Source organism: Bacillus rossius, chromosome 1 (genome assembly GCF_032445375.1).
Source record: "Bacillus rossius redtenbacheri isolate Brsri chromosome 1, Brsri_v3, whole genome shotgun sequence".
NCBI lineage: Eukaryota > Metazoa > Arthropoda > Insecta > Phasmatodea > Bacillidae > Bacillus > Bacillus rossius.
The window spans coordinates 126,527,788-126,552,151 of NC_086330.1; the positions used below are offsets into that span (position 1 = coordinate 126,527,788).

Here is a 24,364-nt window from a genome sequence, read left to right on the forward strand (position 1 = left end):
ATAACCTAATGAAACATAAATAATAGTTTTAAAAAAGTTACGAGTCTCTAATGTGTATCCAAACCAAAACGCCAACCCTTGACAGGGATTTTTTATAGCAGTATGGAGGCGCAAAGCGCAGATTAGTTACCTGTAATAGCACGTAACCTGACATATAAAAGGAATCATTTGTTACAAAATGAAAATTTATTTTATATGTCAGGTTATGTGTTGTCTCACGTAAAAAATCAGAATTTTGCACCTATAAACTGCTAAAAAATATCGCTCTCAAGGACTGATGCTTTGGGTTTGGAATGCACAATAAGGAGTCACATAACTTTTTTAATGTGTTAATTTACGTTTCTGCATTGCAATATCCAAATAAAAAATATACAATTTGTGTATAAAAAAAAACAGGATCTGCAACTCAATTAAAGAACAACATGGTGACAGGCCCTTTACTGCACAAGTAATGTAATGTAACCTATAAACAGTGATTTCTCAAAACCCAGTCTGAATTTAGAAAAACTTTTTTCAGAGTAAATACAGGTACATATTTAAAGTTTAAAAAAAAGTGTCCAAAGTTTATTTTGCATACAAAAAGCAGCAACGTGAGATGATAAATTAAAAAATCACTGTAAAATGTATATTGGTTGGTTAGATTAAGTTAGTATCATCCAACCGTTCAATTGATTTTACAGAATTTTTAATTGGCGCTATCCGAAGCTAACCAAATGTAAATTCCACTGTACTTAGAATCACTGTACGTATAATGTTACTAACCTAACAAATTTCACTGTATTTTTAATCCTGCTAACCCAAGGGCAGTATCTCAATATTACAGATTTGTAATAAATAATCCTAACCTATCCACATGTTAAACATGATAAACTACTTGCAGTATCAAACAACCCTCATAGAGAATAATAATTTTTAACATGTCAGGAAGAAAAAACACTTTAGGAATTTATAATTTTTCCTGCAATACCCCAAATTATATTAAGTGCACTCACCTGAATGTAATTCAGCTCTGGTAAAAATTATTTTAAAATATTTTTACTTAAATGCGGTTAACTGCTACACACCAACAGAAAACATTTCTTATGATTTTATACGTTGTGCGCTCATGAACATAAGATGAAATCTCCACACGATACCTAAAATTTAAAAAGATAAGCCTATAGTGTACAAAAATTTATATAAGAAATGATTACTTGCCAAGAATAACACAAGCAATGTTAACTTGTAAACGGACAAAACTAATTTCCTAACAAATCAAACAGAAATAGCTCAATAACTTACCTGAAAATCTCATAATTAGTAACAAGGAAATATTTGTGTACATTTGTTTTACTCTTAAAAAAATATAAAATAACATTGGTCAACAATTTTTTGATCAATAATGCAATGTTTGTTTTGAACGTACAGATAAAAAAAATAAAAAACAAACCCGAACATGTACGAACCAGCCCGAAGGGCATTGTCGATCTATGGGGGTGAAACTTAGGCTGTCCGAAGGGCACATCACCACATCTTGACATGCTGGCGCTGGGATATACTTATTTCTATACGATTGCTAATTATTGAATAGAGGATAACACTGCTAACGTAACAGAAGTAAAAAATAACAATGTACAATGCTAGGGGAGTTACAAATTATTTAAGTGTGTAGGCTCAATGCATGTTTTGCTTGCACTAGGTGAATAAAAGTGGGGTACATTCGTAACATATTAAACATACGATTCGAACCTAATTAAAAATTAAATTTACTATACAGGCTAAGTTAAGATGAAGTATATTAAATGCTTCGAGAAAGTGAAGTGTAAAATTGAGGTTGTTTCCTTGTAAAGGGACTTTGAATTAAGGCACAAAGCTGTAAAGTATCGTCTGCTGGTTTATTAAGTGTCTACCATGTCTGACAGTGAAGAAGAACACCTAGTATATTTAGAATTTGATAGCTTAATCGACACAGAAGTATTCAAAAGAGATCCATGTGTGTTTAAGCTGATTGGTGTAGATAGTGATACACCTGTTCTTCAAGTTGGCAATCAGGTAAGAGGGGATTTTTAGATATTAAAGTAGACACAAAATTTTAACTGTTTACTTTTTTAGTACAATTAACAAATTTGAATTAAAAGGTTTACTGCTAGTGTGGGTTTGTCACTCATATTCGTTGGGGTTAGTAAGGAATGTGTAATTTAATTTTCCATGCTAATTGAGAACTGTTATATTATTTGTATTTTGTAATTATTTACCTATACATAGTAAAATATTTATTTTAGGTGTCATAAGTAAATATATTGACACTTTTTTTTGACAAGTGGTGCTGTCTTATTAATCTTAAAACAACTTTTAAAACATAGTATACTTTGCAATCCCCAGAGTTTTAAGTTTATTTTATTACCTTGTGACCCACCACATTCAGAAAATTGGCATAAAACAAGAATGTGCTGCTATCTAAGTGTGCCTTACCGAAGTGGAGATGGACTCCAAGTTAGCAGTTGTATTGATAGGTTAGCTCCAACAGAATGATTAATAGACTTTCAATAACTGTGTGGATTGAGGAAACTTAATATAATATGCAGTATAGTTGATACTATTAGGTGTGTTACATCTAGTGCTAGTGATGGTTCTTAATTTAACACAGTATGATTTACACTAAACCTCTATGCACCAGCCGCCACAAAGGCTGTGCTCATGCATGTGTAATAGCCATGTGTTTGACAGGTTTTCACAGGTCAGTATCATGACATACCTGGGACGGCCTTGTTCTTTGAAGAGGACCCTAAGCCCCAAGTGGTAGACCCCGTGTTCAGCGACATTCCCGACAAGAACCTACAGTTTGTCTGCAAGACACGTAAAGCTCTCCACATGTCCAGAGTGTTTGTCAAGAGGAAATGTGAGGCAGAACCATCACTAGATAAAGTACCAGGTGCTGAACTTGTTCCCGAAAGGCAATCCACAACTGGGGAGACTGCAGATGAGGTCATAATGGCTGCGGAACCTACTACATCTGAAGCAATGAAGGAAGACCATGTTCCTAAGGAAAAAGGAGTGGATGTAGAATCTACTCTTGACACTTCCTTGACCTCAGATACTTGCCAACCTACTGAAAAAAAAGATAGTTTGTTGATATTATGAGGTAAAAACATGTTTTTTTTTTGTGTTTGGTTTCTTTAAATGTCTGTACTATTTTTATCATGCATACACTTTTTAACTTATAGTCAAAGGTAATTTTGTATTATGTATTTGCAGATTTTTGTAACAAGTTTTAAAGGTGATTTTTTTTTTTTTTTACAATATGGCATGCTAAATACACGCACTTTATGTCAGAAGTCTAATTTTGATGATATCAATAAGTTATTATTGTAAGTTTTAAGAAGTAATCAAACACAAATGAATAATAACTTTGTTAAACCAAACACAAACTAGTCTGTTGCTCCTTACAGAAGAGTTTCAGTTTTTTTGTAATTATTTTTTTTACTGCATAATATGTTCACAACCACAAGTTATAGTTTTTCAACTGCCATAGACTAATAGTCATACCAAATACATAGTAAAGCAATTGCAATCATGTTTCTTTTCAAACTCGTCTAACATCTAAACACTTTTTTACTTTCATTTTCTTATCTAACTTAATCAAAGAAATATGCATTAATAAAAAGATTTTTCTTTTTCAATAGTAAACTGAACTTTTTTCATTGGCTTCAAAAATCTTAAATGAACCGTAAAAAGTAGTATTTAGTTTCTTCATTGGTTGAGGAACTGTGATGTAGATATGCTATGCGAAGCTTCCTCAAAAATTTATATATGTACTAGCTACGGTACCTGGCTTCCCAACAGCAGATAAAGTTTTACATATATAGTATTGGTTAAATAAATTTAAGGCATAATATTTTTTTTATTTATTTAATAAATGAACCATGCCTAAAAACAGCAAATGATTAGCCTTAATTGATAGGCACAACATTGATACAATAAATAAACAAAACTAAAATGGACAGATACAAAAACACCAAAGAATAGTACACCAAAGAGCCAAAATTAAAACTATACAACAAAATAAAGGAAAGTAGACCAGATAAAAATAAAAATAACCTAGAATAGAGAATTATTGTGATCTATTATTTTCTTAGTAGCTAGATAATGTTTTATTTATTAAAGGAACTAAACTGTTATTAAAATTATTGACAATTAAAGGAAGGTATCTATTTTAATACCTGTATTTTCAATGAAATAATTACAGGTTAGATTATTTTCGTAAGATTTCTTTACAAATAAAGCATCTAAAAAATCTCTTCTAAATGACAGGGTGTCAAGACGAGAGTGTAAATCTACATTATTATTAAAATTCCTATTTAGACTTATAATCATAATTTATTTATTTTAATTTTTTTTCAATTTTGTCAATATCAGTTTTGCCAATTGTATTCCATATAATTGATCTATATTCAAGTTTAATTCTAATTAGTGATATATAAAGACAGACAGGAATCAACATGAGAAGCATTGAATGTAATAAATTAAATGAGCGCAAGGGTTCTATTCATATCAGATAACAAAGATTGAATTTGATAATGAAATAGTAATTTAAAGTCTAGCAAAATTCCAAGATCTCTAATAACATTTAGCTTTCTTTATAGTTTGATTTAACAATTTGTAATTGAAAATAATAGGATCGTATTTTCTAGTGTAAGTTATGGTAGTTGTCTTATTGTATTACACAATCTTGACAATTGAATTGATTTGTCTCTGCAGTGACAGTCTGTAAATAGAATGGCTGAAGAATGGCTGAGCTCATTAGTGATATCATTTATAAAAATATTAAAAAGAAGGGGAGACACCTTCCACCTTGAGGAACACCTTCCACCTTGAGGAACACCTGAGCAAGCAAGAAATAAATTTGAATAAGAATTGTTACATATCCGAAATATAAAATTTTCTATCCTTTAAGTAACTAGAAAACCAGATTAGATATTTATTATTTAACCCCAAATCTGATAGTTTACAAAGTAATATGTGGTTGTTAACAGTATAAAATGCTTTTGCCAGATCAAATTAAGAAGAATCCATCTGACCATGCAAAATAACCTTAGCATCAATAGGATTTAGAAAAGTTAGCAACTTAGTAATCGTAGTTTGGTCACGTCGAAAAGTCATGTTGACTGTTAGGAGGATTGTTTTCGACATTGAATTCAAGATCTTTGTAAATAATTTTATCTAACACTTTAACAAATGTTTTTAAAATAGATATAGGCCTATAACTGCTAACATTCAATTTGCTACCTTTCTTGTGAATAGGAATAACTATAGATGTTTTCCAACACTAAGGGTAGATAGGCTACCACTATTTATACTGTAATTAAAAATAAATGTAATAATAGCAACAAGAAGGTGCAAACAACCTTTAATAATGAAATTAGGAATACCATCAGAACCGGTCAATAGAGTGGATTTTAAAATTTTAAAAATTTATTATTCCAAAGTACTAGACTCCCAGTAACATTATTTAGAGGAATAGAGTAATTAGTTGAGACATATGGTAAAGAGATGTGGTTATGTATTGGAGATACATTAACACTGGAGAAATATTCAGAAATTTTATTAGCTATAATGAGAGGGTCATTAGTAACTACATCATTTATCTTTAAGGAAAGTTGATTTTGATAACCTTTCATAATTTTTACATATCGCCAAAAGATTTGAGGGTTGTGTTTTATTTGGTTTTTAACATTTTGAGACCAAGCTTTTTTTTTTTGTGCACTAAGAGAAGTTTAGCCTCTATATGATGAGAGAACATAGCATAATAATATGGGTTCCCGTTGTGTTTATATAATTAATGATTTTTTTTTTATTTCAATGTTCTTATCAGTAATTTGGTAAACCAATGTGGAAAGAATAATGTCTTCTTTGTAGTATTTGGTATGTAAGAATTAATATAGTCACAAATAGTTGAGGTCAGATAGTCCACCATGCTGTTTACATCACTAAAATTATAAATATCGGACCAATCATGCTCTTTAATAGCAATATATAAGCTAAGGAAGTCACCATTCCTGTAATTTCTGAAAGTAAATGAAATTTTTTCTTTATTAAATGTTGAATCTTGTTTAATGTTTAAGTTTAAAGCGAGGCAAGTCTTCTTTGACAAATGGGTCCAGAGCTTTAGTGACTGTACACTGCTGGAAATGGAAAAGCAAAGGTCCAAAAGGTGATTAGAAACCGAGTACCTAATTAAATTGGGATAAGCCCAGACCAAAGATGAAGTTAATCAATGCCTAAGCTTTTTGCTGAATGACTGAATGAATATTATTAGAGGTATCTAAATTTTTTCAGTTCACACCAGGCACATTTAAGTCACCCATAATTAGTATATTATCATGACAGTTCAAAAACTTATCTTCAAGATTTTCTAAGTAGGCAAGACAGTTGCAGATGTTGTATTAAGAGGTACGTAAATTTTTCCGAGCATTAGAGAATCCATTGGAGATAATTTAATTTTAACCTTGACAACCTCAACTCCAGGGAAATCATAAGCAGTTGTTGGTAAGACTATTTTGAATTTATGAATATTTATAGCATTTAAAGCACCATCTCCTTTTTCCTTCAAAGTTAGAACAGGATCTCTAACTAATTTTAAGATATAGTAATTGTCATTACACAAATTGTTAACTCTGGGAAATCCTTTTGAAGAACACAAATGTGGAAGGAAGAGTAGGAATGAAACTTTGTTCACATTTTGACAACTTTCACATGGGAAAGATTAAGTTCTATGTTGATATGACCATCAATCTCTTGTTCTTTGTCTGATGGATCGAAGCATGTCACAAACAGTGCTTTTGTTTTCTTGGGAGTAGGTTTGTTGACTGTTTTGGGTGAAGCTACATTCCTTATACCACTTGCGTGGGAGTTTTTTTTAATGTCTTGTCCCCCTTTCATTTTAAAGCTCACATTATTCTTATTTTAATGTGAACAATGCACAGTGAAACCATCTTTGTCATCAGGTTGGCTAGTATTATGGCCAGTCGTGACGTTGCCGCTCATGACAGCGCGCTTTTCTCGTTGTGTATTAAGTAGGTCACAGGACGGACTGGGCACCGTTACCTGAGACACCCGGAGTTGCAACACCTTCTGTCTTCTTGCCATTCGATGCAGTGCAGAGAGCTTGACTATAAGATTGAACATTTAACGTTTTACTTAACAGGCTTTGTGTAATATATGAATAAGTTCCTGTTTAATTTCAGCAGCTTCAGATAGCGTATCGAAGAGCAGCTTCTTTAAAACCTCAGTCTCATTTTTTAATTCATTGACTTTGTCACACAGAGACTTTACAATGTTGATTAATTCATCCATGTTGATTGGTTTAAGTATTAATATATCACTTTTAGGAAGATCCTGATTTACAGAAGATTTTGAATCCAGTTTTTTTGTTGGAGATCTAAACATGTTTCTATGCACGTCTTGTTCAGAAATCAAAGTGAATCCATTGATAAAGGGTGAAAACCCCAGGAAATAAAGTTGTTCACTTACTGATGAATTAGTAATGATTAATCACAAAACATGAGAAGCGCCCAAGCGAACATGTCCGTCTCGTTTGAGTGCACAGCCACGACTGTGAAAATATGAAAATGATTAGTTTGAAAATTATAATAATTTAAATATACCTAAGTATTTTTAGTAGTGATTTTTTAAACAAAAAGATACTCTTAAAAAATATTTATCTACCCGTGCGAAGCTGGGTACAGTAGTTATTTCAAAATTATTATTTTTCTTTCAAAATACCACAAATGAAAAGAATTACTAAAAAAAAAACATAAACACTATAATTATATAGTAAAGAACTGTTTAAATTATAAGTATTATGAAATGGAAAGTAAAGAAAAAAATTAAAAAATCAATGCCTTACAGGACTTACAAGCTTATAGAAAAAGCTTTTTTTTATTTTGAGCAAACTATCATGACATCACATCTCCATAAACAATGTTTCTAGATCTGTTATTGAAAAACAAACAATCTGCAAAGAAAAATCATAATACCTGTAAGTTTTTCAGTGATAATTGATATCCTGTTGTGTTATTTATCCAACACACCAAATTACATTAAAATACTTCCAACAGTTGTGGGCTCCTTCAGGAACATTATCCCACAGTATCTATACATTTTTCTATGATGAAAAGTACCCTACATCTTATTCCAGGACCTAAAGTAACTATTATTTCATGTAAATCAGCAGACTAAACTTAAGCATTTATGATGATAGAAAGATATTAATTAAATTGTTTTTTATCAATTGTTTTTCACCTCTGTAAATTAATTTATTGGGATGAAATTAAAATAAGGTGCACTTTTTGATGCTCTACATTCAATTAGCTTATCTTTTTGGCCCAAACTTCTTTCATTTGAATTATCTTGCAACAGTGCATACTGAGTAAAGTACAGTGTAAACAGCATAAATAGTGTGTTGGAGAGAGAGAGAATTAACATCCTTTGCAGTGCAATCCATGCTTAAGTATTACAGATTTGTTTAAATGATCATTAGCCATGGTATCAAAAGTTATATTATCTCCATGTAAATAAATTATATTATAAACTCATATAAAGTGTAGAGTTACTACCGGCCTGTATTGTTCGGGATTTTCCATATTATAGGATGTTTCGAAAATATACTTAACAAAAATCAGTAATTCATCACGTTCATCTTATCCTGTATATGCTAAGTCAGCGAAACACGATGATGCAGAGTAGGACCCTGATTCGATAATGTTCCTGCTTATAGTGTCACATGTATTTTTGAAGTCCCAACAGTTTCCCTATAAAAATTTGCTGCTTATAACATTTGATTTCTAAAATTCAGGACATGCAAAAAGAAAAACATATAGGTACATATGTTCACAGTTACATGTCTGTTGGCACCTTCATCTTGGAAAACAAAATAACATATCCTTTCCTTGCCATTCTGGTGTTTTTTCAGATGTAGCATATGTAGTTCTACAATATTTTAGTTTGTCAATGGTAAAAAAAAAAAAATTCACATTGCATATAGAGGTGTATTTATTTCATTTTAGATAGGATCCACAAAAAAAAAAGTTCAAATGACAAAGGAAATGGTCTAGGCATTTACACTCTAAATGCTATCCTTGTGAGTTGTGTGACAATTTTCAAAAAAAATGTGACAGTGTGTTTATAAAAACAAAGAAAACAGAAGCTTGAAGCACCATGAAGTTGAAGAAAAATTGTAGACTTAGTTTATTAGCTTGATGAGTCCATTGGTATAAAAGTCAAACACTGACATTTGTTTCCTTTTGCCCCCTTGGAGATGGTATAACAGGGTTCTACTGTATTTGGTAACCAAGCTGCTTCTTTTTTGCACTAAGATAACAAAGGCATGCTAGGAACAGAGATTAGGGAAATACACAGATGGATCATAAGGTCCGATTCTAGACTAGGGTGGTTAAGCCAAAAGGGGAGGGGGGGGGGTTTCAGTTTACTTCATTTACCAATATGGTGGCTTTTTTTCCCTTCCAGCTATACTTGTATTGGAGGTGGTTAAATTGGAGAAAAATGTCAACCAATATCATTCATTACATTTGTATTATGAAGATTTGCTTTGGACTTTTATTATATATAGGTAAACATATTAAGTAATATGTTGATCTATTTTTTTCCCCGAACAGCTTAACTACAGTCATTAATAAAAGTAGTTTAGAAAAGCTGATACAAATATAAACTAATGTCCACCATATTGGGATGTGAAAATTAGAAAAAAAAAGGGGGGGAGGGGGGAAGAAATGGCTTCTGATAGCTAATTCTGCATTTGTATCATTTTATAATCTCTGGCTAGGATGTGTAAATTATATTTCAGGGTGCTTTAAGTGGTCTATTATTTCTCCGAAAAAAATTATGCAGTTCACTACTGTGAAAGAAATCTACTATTATGTGTATAATTCACATAGTTTAAAGTAAAACATTGATTGCTAAATAATTCAGATTTAATAAATTACATAATTGTTTATTTGCATTATAGATAGATGGAAGGGGCTGGAAAAATTAGCATCTATTATCTTATAAATTAGCATCCATTATTGAGGAATTAGCATTTTAAATGAAATTTGTCTAAAACTTAATATTTACAATCCAAATGTTTTTAAACTAAATATCCGTATGTGCAGATGCCTAAAAATAACCCTCTTGATCAGTTTTGTATAAAAACACCCTTTTATTATGCCTTCATAGACTAAAAACTCAATTATAATTTAAATGCTTATTTTACTTAAAAAATTGTAAGGGCAATATGCTAGCAAACATTTAATTCATGCAATACTTCACAAATCGACTAGATTAATTGGGTTGGGTTAAATTTAGAAGTTATGTCGTAATGCTTGTAACTTGGCTGCATCTCCGCGACATAGCAAAATCATGAAGTATGGCTACAAAAACTAATATAGAGAACAATAACCAGAAACTCAACACATGTGCCAAGCGTAACATTTGGGGGAATGCAAAGTGTCTGTAGTATTGCTGCTGTTTACTTCACACTCCCGCTAAAGAAAATGCAAGAAAGTACTGTTTTGTTTCAATCATACTGAAAAGATGGTGCACGAGTTGTGTTTTGTGCATTAAACACAAGTGCTGATAAGTCTTAAGTGACAAACATTATTTAAATAATTTAAATTATATATGCACATGTGTCCTAGGCAAACAGGAAAGTATGAACATAAGGTGAGTCAGGGAACAAAATCTACACGAAGGGTTGTTTCTTCGTAAGTGCAAGAAAATATTTTTAGTACAACAATTTTCAAAAAACTACCAAAATACGTGTGGCAGTAATGTCACATTTTATAAAGGATATTTTTACAAGTGAATGACATTTAAAACTAAATTTATTTGAAAAAAAGCATTTAGAAAAAGAGCTAAAATAGCATTTATTTTGGAAGTTAGCCAAAAATAGCATATAAAGTTTAAATTAGCAACCAAAAAAAAATAGCATCTATAGTAAGATGCTAATTTTTCCAGCCCCGATATATATATTAAAACTTTTTTTTTTTTTATATTTTTCCTTGAAGTTTCACTGGGATGAAATGTTATTCCCTAAAGGATATAAATATGTTCAAAAAGTTGGCAACATGCAACGTATGTAAACAAACTTCTATGGAGATGGTGGCAGTCTTTGACTAAACATTTTAAGACATGTAGGCAGGGTCACGTTTGATTCTGCTGCAACTATGCATCTTACCTCCTTGCAAGCCACAGAAACTGTGATGAGAAGTGCAACATCGCTGGATATTCAGACTCAAATTAAGCTACCAACCAGGAAGCGGGTAAGCAGTATTTTCCAAGTACGAACTAGCCCAGCATTTGCTGACCACATCAGTGATGCACACACAAGGCTGGCATGGCAAAGAGAGTAGATTAAACCAATCATAGGTACAGGCCAAGACAAGCCCTTGAGGTTAGTGTGGGAACACACAGGAAAAACCAGACAACCAGGTTTACAAAATTTTATCAGTTGCGCTCATTACAATACCATTAACAAGCAAAATATAATGAACACACAGAGGTTTTCAACTAGGAATGCAAAATATAAATGCAATAAAAATATCATACAAAAATATCAAAAATATTTTTGAGCTCAGTAAACGTGTAAAAACAGATCTGCTGAAATGTTGGCACTTATGCACGTCCATTTTTACATAGACACTTTTTTGACAGCCTTATCAGCTTTCTTGAGCGACAGGAAACTGTTGAGCTTTTTTACTCTGAGTTGAGCCCAAATGACGTGGTCGTGGAGCGCGAGAATGTGGGCAGCGGCCAAAGCAGCTCCTTCTGGGAACACCACTGTAGTGCAACCCAGCCCTGGAACACGCACCACCAACAAAGTTACAACCTAAATATGTTAAAATTTAACAATTTTTTGTGGTTGACATAAGTATGCTATTGCTGGTTACACTGTAGGTCGTAGAAAATGGACAAAAAAAAAGTGAGCGAGTCTCATTACTCGCCAGTGATGTGCAAACATCTAACTTAGGTAACGAGCAAATTCACGTGTTATATTGTTCATTTTTCAATTAAAACTTTTCGACAAGCAAGGAATTTTATTAAAATAGTCTCCATATTGATAATATTAATTATTAAACACTTAATACTTTAAAGTTTCCACACACATTCCATGGCATTACCAAAATATTAACCGGAAACATTTTAAAACACAGAACACTAATGTATGTTTTTATATTTGTACACCAATCCCTCGCATAGCACGTCTTCACTTAATGCGAATTCAGTTAGCACGATGTAAATTTTACTGCCCTAGTCTCGAATAGCACGTCTGTAAATTTCAGTTAGCACGAAATCGCCACAGGCTAAAAAAAATCTCGGAAACGACGCGACGTCAGGTATGGAATTCGAGGGGGGAAGAGTGGTTTGGAATGCGAGGGGAAAGAGATGCGCACGCAGATAAACAAACACCGGGCCGTACTGTTGATGCCCGGCCGCAGACCAGGCCCTACCGTTGATGCCCGGCTGCAGACCAGGCCGTACCGTACAGAAACCAAAGCAGATGAAATTGGACACGTTTTTAAAAAAAAAGCAAGATGATAGTGTTAATTTCACCCCAGAAAATATTTAACTAACTTTTATGTTTTGTATATGTACATATTGTACATACAGTAAACTCCCGGTATATCGCGCCCCGATTGATCGCAGAATCGGGTATATCGCGGGTCAAACCATGTCCCCCAGTCAGAAATGAATAATAATAATGGAATAAATGGTTGACAGCCGATTAGGATAATTTTGCGTTGTAACTAACAAACTAAGCATCGGGCAGAAAAAAGCCTAGGCGTAGAAAATGTCCGCAGTAAAATTCTAAACAAGATATCTCCGTACATTATTCCTCTATCTTGTAGGGTTTTCAAATTATGGTCCAATCCAGCCCAGTGATATTTTCTGAAACACTAGTTCTTAACGACGCTTTATCTCACAAATGAAGCATCGGACAGGGGACCTGATAAAGCCCACCATCCAGCGACATTATCCAGCGTGACTCGGCTGGGGATTGATGTTGGATAGGCTTGGTTGTCGGCAAGCGCTGGGTAGGGAGAGGCGAGCCGAGAACATGGAGAGAGGTAGAGATTAGAGCGGGCAGAAACACCAGGGGGAGTGGGGGAGGGAATGTGTTCACGCAGCACACAGGCAGAGCATGAGTCACTTGACTGAGCAGCGTCGCTGCGTACAAGGCAAAATCAGGTAGTCCGGTGTTTAAAATTCCACTCCAGAATCTTAATTGGTACTTTACTGGACATCTGTATATAAATGTTTTGTTACAACTTAAACCTACAGACGTAATATTATTGGGTAATTCATTGTATTATACTGTGCCGGAAATTAGGCATTTCGTCACTTTTTTAAATTTATTCTATAATTTTAAATTTTTTTGGGGTTTCCATTTTTTTTAATTTATCGGGGGGTTAATGGGGGTGATTTACTTTTTGTTAGGCCGGTGTACGCCACCGATTTAAACTTGGTGCCAGTGGACCGAAGCCCCTTCCCAGGGTGCCAATCTGATATTTTGCTGTCTAATGTGGACATGGTCAGCCCGGTTGAAATTTCTCTCGCCTGCAGTCACGCCCCGAGTTTGTAATTTTAATTCCCTGCATGACCAAAACTGCTTTGAGCAGCTCCTGGGCAGCAAGCTGCTACCTTGTAGAGGCCTGCTGAGAAAAGCATGTCTCGTCACGAAGCAGTCTCCAGTGGAGCTGCGTTCCCACCTTAGTGGCTATTTCTGCCCCCCCTTCCTCTCTCTCCTCCTCACTTTAGTTCTGAGAAATTAAGCTAAGAGCAGTGACCGGACGGGACGATGACCTGATGCAAAAACCTTCTCCCGGGTCCGACAGACACATCCCTGACATCTAGCGGCAAAAAAAAGTAACCGCGGGCCTGGTCGCCAGCGAGCAGAGCTTACCCTCATGACACCTGGTGGCAAGTCTGCTCACCACCTCAAGTAGTTCCCCCTTACGCCGCTAGAAGGCAGCGTCGCGGTGCCATAAGGCACTATGCTTTCCTCTCGCGGCCCGGAGAAGTCGATTGTTCTGTGTTTTCGTTTCGGTCCGGTAGAGAGCGCGCATGTCGTGTTGTTGCCACGACCGCCTCGGACTCCTTCGGGAATTTTCGGCTTAGAACCGAACCTACCCCCTCCTTTGACCCGGGGCCTTACCGCCCGATTTAATTAGGGGTTTTGGCCGATTGTGAGGGACTCAGCCCTCTGACCTCGGCTGCTGACCTCGTCTCATCTACGTCCTCTGCGCTAAGAGGCTTTTTGCGGGAACGGTGATTTTCGCGTGCACGAGAATGTAGTCAGTTTGCTTAAGGGATGTGATCCCGTTTGTACAGTAGCCAGGCAGAGGTAGTTTTTAGAAAAGTCATGCGTAGTTAAGTTTTTATTTCTTCTTATTTAATTCTAAAAATTCCGGTTTCGTCCGCGCATCCTGATTTCTCGGTCCGCGGCATCCTGATGTCGGCGCGAGACACCTAGTGAGCTCTGAACTCTACACCCTGGTTGGTGAGTAATTTTTTTTCTTTCCCCCCCCCATTCCCGTTTGTTGGCCTTTTGCGCCGACGGTATAGGACTGTCTGGAAGCAAGTCTAATTCGTTTTGAATTTGATTTGGGTTTCAGACAGGGTCGAAGTGCTGGAGAGACAAATTGCTCCCAGTTCGTGGTCCTGCACCTCCACTGCGGGTCACGTCAGAAGAAATGTTTCCGCGACCCAAGGTTATCTGTTGAAGACCCGGGTGGTAATGTGAAATCAACATCCCCCCCCCCACTTTCTAGCTACGAACTAAATTAATCGAATGAATAGCCTACCAGCGAACAGTGCTTTCCTCAAGAATATGTAGAATCAATAAAACTAATCATCGATGTAATTGTTGGGACATTCAAATTTGGTGCAATTTTTAAATTTTAATTACGTAATAATTTTTGCTAAGGTGTAACATGTACTGTTTTAATTACTCCTGGGGCGCCCCCTTTAACTTTGTTATTTACTAAGATTTTTATTGTCAGGTTTGAATAATACGAACACAAAATTCCTTAATAATAAAACAGGGAACCTATAGACCAAGCTACTTGTGTAGTGTTAATTTATTTATGATATACCTTGTTTCCTTAAAAGATCCACCAGCTCCCCAGTTGCTTGTGTCAGGGAGTTCCAAATTATCTTGTTCTCCACCTCGTGCCACCTCTGGTCAATAACTTAATTGTCTCATTTTTCTTACCCAGCAGTTTCCACGGCTCTTTTTTTAATTAATTTAAAATAATTTAACTTTGAGGCACGAGGGGCGTTACAATTGGTAGCAGAGTATGGTTTGATCTATAGGCATACCTAAATAAAGTAGGCATACTTAAAATAAAAAATAAAAAACTAAAAAAAAAAAAAAAATTAATTTTTTGTGAAACCAATTTTGTATTTTTAACATTGTAAACTGATCGCTGGTACACCCGGTAGTTATATTGCTTTTGTATTTTAAAGTTATGATTGAGTTTTAAAGGCCCGTGTGGACTTAGTCTGCGCGCAGGCGCAAGAAGTCGCGGCGTGCGGTCCGCTAGCAGGCCGGCAGCGAGACGTGTCTTATCACTCGGCTCAGCTGGCGTCCCCCCCCCCCCCCCCCCCCCATCACCCCGCTTGAGCCAGCGACACGCCCGTTATCTGAGGGCGACGACACAGCCGTTTCCTCCCGCACACCCCTCTCCCTTGTACGTCGTGGCAGACGACCTTGCGAGCGGCAGGTCAATCCCCTTGTGGACATATACAGGTGGTGCAGGTCAACCTGACAGGGGATGTTCGCGCAGTTGTTTGAGTAGCACTGCGACTTTATACGCAAATAAGTTTGGGCACATACCCCCCCACCTTGAAAGTGTGGCTTACTCCCCGCGCATTGGGGCTAGTTGGTAGTTTATATTAATATAGGAAGCCTTAGGAGGTATTTAAAATTAAGATAGTTTTTAAGGGAGGAGTATTTATGGTGTACGTTTGAATCGTACATGTGTGTTAAATTTTTGTTTTAATTAGCAGTAATTTACATCCGAGCAGTATGTTTAAGCCGGAGTTATTGCTGTCAGACGAGCTGACCTATGAGTTACAGCTACGCAATTTGCCCTCCAGTGGCAATGTCCAAGTCCTCAGGAAGAGGCTCAGGGCCGCCCTTCATGATGGCGTGCCCACTAGTGTATCGAATTTGGATTTAGATGTAACTGAAGAATTCAACCTTGCTTGCGCCAAGTTTTATGATATATCGGCTTTCGTAAGCTATCTAGATGTGGAGGAAAATTTACCCAATGTCGAGCGACATATAGTCAGGCTAAAACATGTTACCCGACGTTTGCAAAACCTGAAACAGCTTTCGGCAGACCTTCTCCATGGAATTTATATAAAAGAGGTAGAACGATGTTTGCAACAGACGGCAGGTTTCCATTCAAAATTGGCGGCGAGAGCAGCCGTTTTGGAAGACACACGACGCAGTCAGCATTATGTGGCTGGGGCACAGGCTTTAGGCATCGATTGTCCCGCCTTCCCGGAAGGGGACGCTCCTAGCTTGCCCCTGGAAGTAGAGCAACCCGACACGCGACAATCAGAAGTACGGGCGACGGTAAACAGACAGGAGACGGAAACGAGCAGATTACCAGACGCAGCCCCTGACTCACAGCCACTAACGTCGCTTCCAAACCAACCGATACACGTATCTACCACTCATTCAGAGCCGCTTGTGCAGTCGACGACAGCGGCGACAAACATTACAACGAGTCATGTGACAACCCACCCCGTCACTAGCGTGACATTTTCACAGGGATTACCAACCATGGCACACCACATGACGCAACCATACCCACCAAACATGTTTTTCCCGTATCCGACCACTCAGGGCTATTTTAACCCTTATGCTCAATTTCAACCACAGTTTCCTTCATGGCAAACCACCCCACTTCCGAGTGCTGGTGTTTTGCAGCCGCCACTCATAACGCCCCAGATCACTCCACCACAGGTCAGTCCCTCGGGTGCGACTCGGGAACAGATTCAGTCGCATCCGGTGCCACAAAACCAGCCTTCACCTTGGCCGGCAGGAGCCGCGGCTCAGCCCCACGACTCAGTGTTGAGGAGCATGACAGCCCCAGAAACTGGCTACAGTTTCTACGGAAAAATCACCCATCCTGTAGAAAGGCTACTCAAGGATTTGCCAGAGGCGTCGGGTCTGGACGCACACAAACTGATTGATTTCCTTCGAGTCTTGTTAAAGCTACGGCAAAAGGGAGGTATTCCCGACAAACAAATTTTTGAAATTGTTTACCCGTACACCCAAGCTCCCCTAAGTGAGAGGATCATGGCAGCCATTGAGAATGACCTCACTTTCGAAGAGTTTCATGAAGACGTGTTAAATTTTTGTATACCGAGTAGGCTACTCACAAACGTCCGGTTGGAGTGGTTTAACCGACTGCAGCAGCGTAATGAAGCCTTGCCAAATTATGTAGCTGACATACGAGAAGCCAACCAGGTACTCAGGTTAAAGGTTTCCGAGAGAGAGGTCGTGAGTACGATTCTAGACGATTTGAACCCAGCGGAGCGCTCGCGCTCAGTGTTCCAGGCACGCCCCCAAAATTATGCTGAGCTTGACAAACTTTGCGTACACGCCACAAACATAGAATACGCTGATTTTCAGCGAAATAAACAAGCCACATTCGCTAGTCAACAAGGTAGCAGCGCGGGAACGGAGCGCAGTAATTCGCAGTATAAGAATGCAGCACAGAAACATCAGGGCAATACATTTTTCTCTTCAAGACCACAAGGGAGATATCAACAAAATGCACATTGCAATTTCTGTAAAAGAGACGGACATTCCCTGTCCCAGTGTTACCACAAAAACAACAAACAAAATGGCGACACTCCAAAAAAACGCATAACGCGGTGGCCTGAACAACCTTATTCAGGACCACCGAAAAATTCAAGTGTTAAAAATTTTTCTTATAAGTGGGAAGTTCAACTTGCGCCAAGTAATGGCCGTACACAAGAAACACCATTACACAAAAACAAAAATCCTAACAACAAGGAGTCCAGGAATAAAAGTAACAAGCGAGCTCACAAACATAAACAAAGAAAGCACAATAGCAGGAGAAATAACAAAAATAAGGGAAATGGTAATTCAACGCACACGTACTCATGTAAAACGTGTGTTGATCCTACAAATAAGGGCAAGAGAAAGTGCCACCAAATTTTTGGCAATATTCCTACAGTAATTCCGTATGCAGTAACAACGATTGGCGAACACACTGTACCGGGACTAATTGATACGGGATCAGCGCGCAGCCTAATTTCTGGACGTTTGTTTAACAAGTTAAAACAGAGCAAATTAATTCTAAGGACTGAGACCACTAAGTTACAATGTTTCACAGCTTCAGAGCAGCCATTAAATATTACGTTAGCAGTTGTGATCAAGGTGAAGATTGATTTATATTCATGGAATTTCCCATTTTTGGTGTCTGATCAACTTGCCACAGACCTAATCTACGGGTCTGATTTCATTGCCAAGACAGGTCTAATCATTAATCTTCAGGCGAAGAATTTCGTTTTTAAATTCAACATGGGTAATCCTATTCCTTGTGGGACCCCTGAACAAATAGTTTCAGTTCCGGCCGAGCCAACGGCAGCCATCTTGGATCAGGGCAACACCACTTCACATGAGCACCTTAATACACAGCAGCGGGCCGCCATTGATAAATTATGCAGTACTTTTCCAGATGTCTTGACTAGTAAATTAGGTCGCACAAAATTAGTCGAGTACCAAATTGAGTTAGCGGATAAAATACCAGTGAGATCTCACCCTTATCAATTTTTAGGCCCTAAGATGCAGACGATGCGCAATCATGTTCAGGAGCTTTTAGAAAAAGGGGTAATCGAACCCTCGACCTCCGCCTACAGTTCCCCAGCTTTCCTGGTGCCTAAGGGCAAGGATCAACAACGATGTGTAATTGATTACAGAAAAGTTAATGAGAAAATAGTCATACAAAACATACCTTTGCCAGACCTAAACACTGCTTTTCATTGGTTCAGTAAGGCCAAATATTTTAGTGTGTTTGATCTAAATTCTGCCTACCACCAAATTCCCCTTACTGCGGATTCAAAACCCATCACAGCCTTCTGTGTCCCTTGGAACTTGTACCAATACACAGTAGTACCTTTCGGACTTGCCACGGGAGCCCAAGTACTAACTCGACTCCTGGATCAGATACTAGGAGATCTAAAATTCAAAACAGTGTACAACTACCTAGACGATGTCGTCGTATATTCAGAAACATTCGAAGAACACATCAAACATTTAGAGGAAGTGCTAAGTAGATTTCGTAAAGCAGGGCTAACTGTCAACACAAAAACGGTTAAGTTTGCAGTCCAAGAACTGTCTTTTCTAGGACACCTGGTTTCTAGCAAGGGAGTCACCATTGATCCTTCACGTACACAAGCCATTCGTGATTTTCCGCCTCCCACAAACCCTAAGGGTATTTCACGTTTTATTGGGATGGCAAATTTTTACTCAAAATATATTCCTAATTTCGCTGAGCACGCAGCACCACTAAATACCTTGCGCAAGAAAAACACACCTTTCACATGGGGTCCGGAACAAGAAAAAGCCTTTAATTTCCTGAAACAGGCGATTTCTTCCCCGCCTGTACTCCGCATGGCAGATTTCACCAAACCTTTCATTTTACAGACTGATGCGTCCAGTGTGGCTATTGGCGCAGTACTGTCACAGGAAGTCGAAGGCTGCAGACAGCCTATTGCGTTTGCATCGCGGACACTTACCCACGCCGAGAGGAAAGCCTCCTCGATCTACGAATTAGAATGCCTCGCCGTGGTTTTTGGCATTGACAAATTCCGCCAATTTATAGAACACAGGGAATTCCTGTTGGAGACAGATAATCAGGCATTAGCCTGGCTTTTGGCACACCCGAAACAATTAGGGAAACTCGGGCGATGGATTGCAAAAATTTCCTCTTTGAAGTTCAAAATCCAACATATTCGGGGCACACAGAATATAGTAGCGGACACACTGTCTCGCATGTTCGAAAACCCAACTCAGACTCCGCCCGAAGGAACACCACTCTTATGTCAAGCCCTATTGACAGACTTTCCGTTGGCATTTCAGGATTTACAGAGCCAGCAGGAAGCTGACCCACACATTTCCAGTATTATTAAACGTTTTAGTTCAGGAACGGCGCCAAAATACTTTAGGATGTCTAAGGGGCTGTTGCAAAAACGCACCCCCCAATCAAAAACATACAAAATCGTGCTCCCGCAAAATCTACGTAATATGATATTCCATTATTATCACACCTCGCCGGTGGGCGCACACCTTGGTATATATAAGACCATTCAGGGTATCCGACGTCATTTCGTGTGGGACGGCATGCACAAGGACATCACCGAGCAGGTGAAACTATGCAAAATCTGTGCGCTGAGTAAGCCAGCGCAGAACACTCGTTTCGGTTATTTAACTTCAGATGTGGCCGAACGCCCCATGCAAAAAATGTTTATCGACTTTGTCGGGCCTTTCCCGCGCTCAAAGACAGGAAACACTATGCTGCTGGTGTGTATCGACGCTTTCACAAAATTTGCCTGGCTCATCCCCATGCGAAAAGCCACCGCAGAAAACACTGTATCTGCGCTACGTAATCAGATCTTCAAGACGTCGGGAGTCCCGTCTATAGTAGTGTCAGATAATACAAACCCAGTTCACGGTTAGGATTTTTAAGAACATGTGTTTCTCACATGGCATTCTGCACGTCACAACCTCGCCTTATTATCCACAGCCCTCGCATGCTGAGAGATTCAACCGCAATCTCCGGTCTGCTTTAATAGCTTACCATGCGCAGGAGCAGGATAAATGGGATTCGAATTTGGTGTGGCTGCAAATGGCCTTTAATTATGCACATCATGAAGGACACAAAAGTACTCCTTTCGAACTCATGTTCACTTACCGACCAAATACCCCTCTTTCAAATCTTTGGTCTTTGAATGACCTATTGCCCGATGATCCGAGAGACATCAGGGAGATTTGGAGAAGAGCTCGTAAAAATCTTAATCTGGCTCATGAGAGCAGAAAAAAGAAATACAACGAAAACAGATCTCCTAACCCTTATAGGGTAGGCGATTTTGTGCTTTGTAAGGCACACCCACTCAGCAAGGCAGTGGATAAGTTTTCCGCCAAGCTGGCGTACCGCTGGAGAGGTCCTTTTCAAATACAGCGATTTTTAACGCCAGTTACGGTTAGCCTAGCTGACCCCAGTTCTGGAGAATTCGTGACCAGAGCGCACATCTCCCATCTAAAGAAAACACAGGCTGACTTAAAGTAGATGTGTTTAATTTTCTTTACCCTAACATAGGGGACTCTCTAATATTAGGCATGCCAGAAATCCTCGAGGTCTTAAAAATCCATGGTACTAGAAATAAGAATGCTAGCTTTACGTTGTATTAGTTTTAAGTGGCCACTTAGTTAATAAGCTCTTAGTTAATAAGTTTGTTTAAGGGTTATCGATATGTTGGACCTGAGAGGCGGACGCGTCTCAAAGGTGTTAGAATATAAGTAGTAGGATACAGGCGAACCTGGTACTAGTTTTAATGAGCAGTGTAAGTGTTTGTTTTATTTTCCCTATATGCTCCGCATTCAAGCGGGGGAGTATGTGCCGGAAATTAGGCATTTCGTCACTTTTTTTAATTTATTCTATAATTTTAAATTTTTTTGGGGTTTCCATTTTTTTTAATTTATCGGGTGGTTAATGGGGGTGATTTACTTTTTGTTAGGCCGGTGTACGCCACCGATTTAAACTTGGTGCCAGTGGACCGAAGCCCCTTCCCAGGGGGGCCAATCTGATATTTTGCTGTCTAATGTGGACATGGTCAGCCCGGTTGAAATTTCTCTCGCCTGCAGTCACGCCCCGAGTTTGTAATTTTAATTCCCTGCATGACCAAAACTGCTTTGAGCAGCTCCTGGGCAGCAAGCTGCTACCTTGTAGAGGCCTGCTGAGAAAAGCATGTCTCGTCACGAAGCAGTCTCCAGTGGAGCTGCGTTCCCACCTTAGTGGCTATTTCTGCCCCCCCTTCCTCTCTCTCCTCCTCACTTTAGTTCTGAGAAATTAAGCTAAGAGCAGTGACCGGACGGGACGATGACCTGATGCAAAAACCTTCTCCCGGGTCCGACAGACACATCCCTGACATCTAGCGGCAAAAAAAAGTAACCGCGGGCCTGGTCGCCAGCGAGCAGAGCTTACCCTCATGACACCTGGTGGCAAGTCTGCTCACCACCTCAAGTAGTTCCCCCTTACGCCGCTAGAAGGCAGCGTCGCGGTGCCATAAGGCACTATGCTTTCCTCTCGCGGCCCGGAGAAGTCGATTGTTCTGTGTTTTCGTTTCGGTCCGGTAGAGAGCGCGCATGTCGTGTTGTTGCCACGACCGCCTCGGACTCCTTCGGGAATTTTCGGCTTAGAACCGAACCTACCCCCTCCTTTGACCCGGGGCCTTACCGCCCGATTTAATTAGGGGTTTTGGCCGATTGTGAGGGACTCAGCCCTCTGACCTCGGCTGCTGACCTCGTCTCATCTACGTCCTCTGCGCTAAGAGGCTTTTTGCGGGAACGGTGATTTTCGCGTGCACGAGAATGTAGTCAGTTTGCTTAAGGGATGTGATCCCGTTTGTACAGTAGCCAGGCAGAGGTAGTTTTTAGAAAAGTCATGCGTAGTTAAGTTTTTATTTCTTCTTATTTAATTCTAAAAATTCCGGTTTCGTCCGCGCATCCTGATTTCTCGGTCCGCGGCATCCTGATGTAGGCGCGAGACACCTAGTGAGCTCCGAACTCTACACCCTGGTTGGTGAGTAATTTTTTTTCTTTTCCCCCCCCATTCCCGTTTGTTGGCCTTTTGCGCCGACGGTATAGGACTGTCTGGAAGCAAGTCTAATTCGTTTTGAATTTGATTTGGGTTTCAGACAGGGTCGAAGTGCTGGAGAGACAAATTGCTCCCAGTTCGTGGTCCTGCACCTCCACTGTGGGTCACGTCAGAAGAAATGTTTCCGCGACCCAAGGTTATCTGTTGAAGACCCGGGTGGTAATGTGAAATCAACATCCCCCCCCCACTTTCTAGCTACGAACTACATTAATCGAATGAATAGCCTACCAGCGAACAGTGCTTTCCTCAAGAATATGTAGAATCAATAAAACTAATCATCGATGTAATTGTTGGGACATTCAAATTTGGTGCAATTTTTAAATTTTAATTACGTAATAATTTTTGCTAAGGTGTAACATGTACTGTTTTAATTACTCCTGGGGCGCCCCCTTTAACTTTGTTATTTACTAAGATTTTTATTGTCAGGTTTGAATAATACGAACACAAAATTCCTTAATAATAAAACAGGGAACCTATAGACCAAGCTACTTGTGTAGTGTTAATTTATTTATGATATACCTTCTTCCCTTAAACGATCCACCAGCTCCCAAGTTGCTTGTGTCAGGGAGTTCCAAATTATCTTGTTCTCCACCTCGTGCCACCTCTGGTCAATAACTTAATTGTCTCATTTTTCTTACCCAGCAGTTTCCACGGCTCTTTTTTTAATTAATTTAAAATAATTTAACTTTGAGGCACGAGGGGCGTTACAATACAAGTTCATCTTTTTACTTTGGTATAATGTTTTAACATTAAATAGTAAAGTAAATCGGCTAGCGTATTTTTAATCTTTGCCCAGGAATTCCCAGTGGTCCAATATTTACGTGAACCATACTGTACCACTTTTGCCGTGAGGTAGTAAACAAGTCCCGGAAATGTTTATGTATAGCGGTCTCCCGACCTTTAAACAGAGGCTGGGGAATATAACACTTGCCGATCCGAGCCACACACACTCAGCAACTCGACACAGCGTTTGGTGAAATAAGTAAAGACAAAGTTTAACACGGTTTTTAATACGGCGTCACTGATTGCGCTAAAATTAAATTGGCGCAATTTTTGTTTCCCACATGTGACCATTTATAATTTACTGTAAGCATGGATAATAAAGTTTAACCACTTGACACGATAGACGATTCTTTATTTTTTATTATACGAATGCTAGAATCGTTTTTTTCCTGTATCTGCGGCCTGCTTCTACAAAAGACAAGCTATCTGTAAGTAAATCTAGAATTTTTATTTTGTCAATCAAACTCGGTACTTTGCGATTCATATTCGGTTTGAAGTATCACTACGGCCTTTCTTTTTAGAAGACTTTGACCACAGAACCGCACACACTGCACTTACTTTGTTACGGACACTGACGAGACTGGCAGCAGCAGCTTGTGTGCCGCACGTGTGTATGGCGGCGT

The 24,364-nt window shown here is 38.5% G+C and overlaps 1 protein-coding gene and 1 long non-coding RNA gene across 2 annotated transcripts in view; one reads left to right on the forward strand and one right to left on the reverse strand.

Moving 5' to 3' along the window:
• The first annotated feature begins 1,435 nt into the window (after nucleotides 1–1,435).
• On the forward strand, nucleotides 1,436–3,666 carry LOC134544853 (uncharacterized). Its single transcript, XR_010078112.1, has 2 exons — nucleotides 1,436–2,031; nucleotides 2,707–3,666. It is a non-coding gene; the product is annotated as an uncharacterized LOC134544853 (long non-coding RNA).
• A 7,797-nt stretch (nucleotides 3,667–11,463) lies between these two features.
• Nucleotides 11,464–24,364, reverse strand: part of LOC134545219 (bifunctional phosphoribosylaminoimidazole carboxylase/phosphoribosylaminoimidazole succinocarboxamide synthetase) — a 34,823-nt gene continuing 21,922 nt past the window's right edge. Inside the window, exon 8 of the mRNA XM_063388568.1 lies at nucleotides 11,464–11,832. Within this exon, the coding sequence (XP_063244638.1) occupies nucleotides 11,666–11,832 (167 nt within the window). The 3' untranslated portion in view covers nucleotides 11,464–11,665. The remainder of the gene's footprint in view (nucleotides 11,833–24,364) is intronic.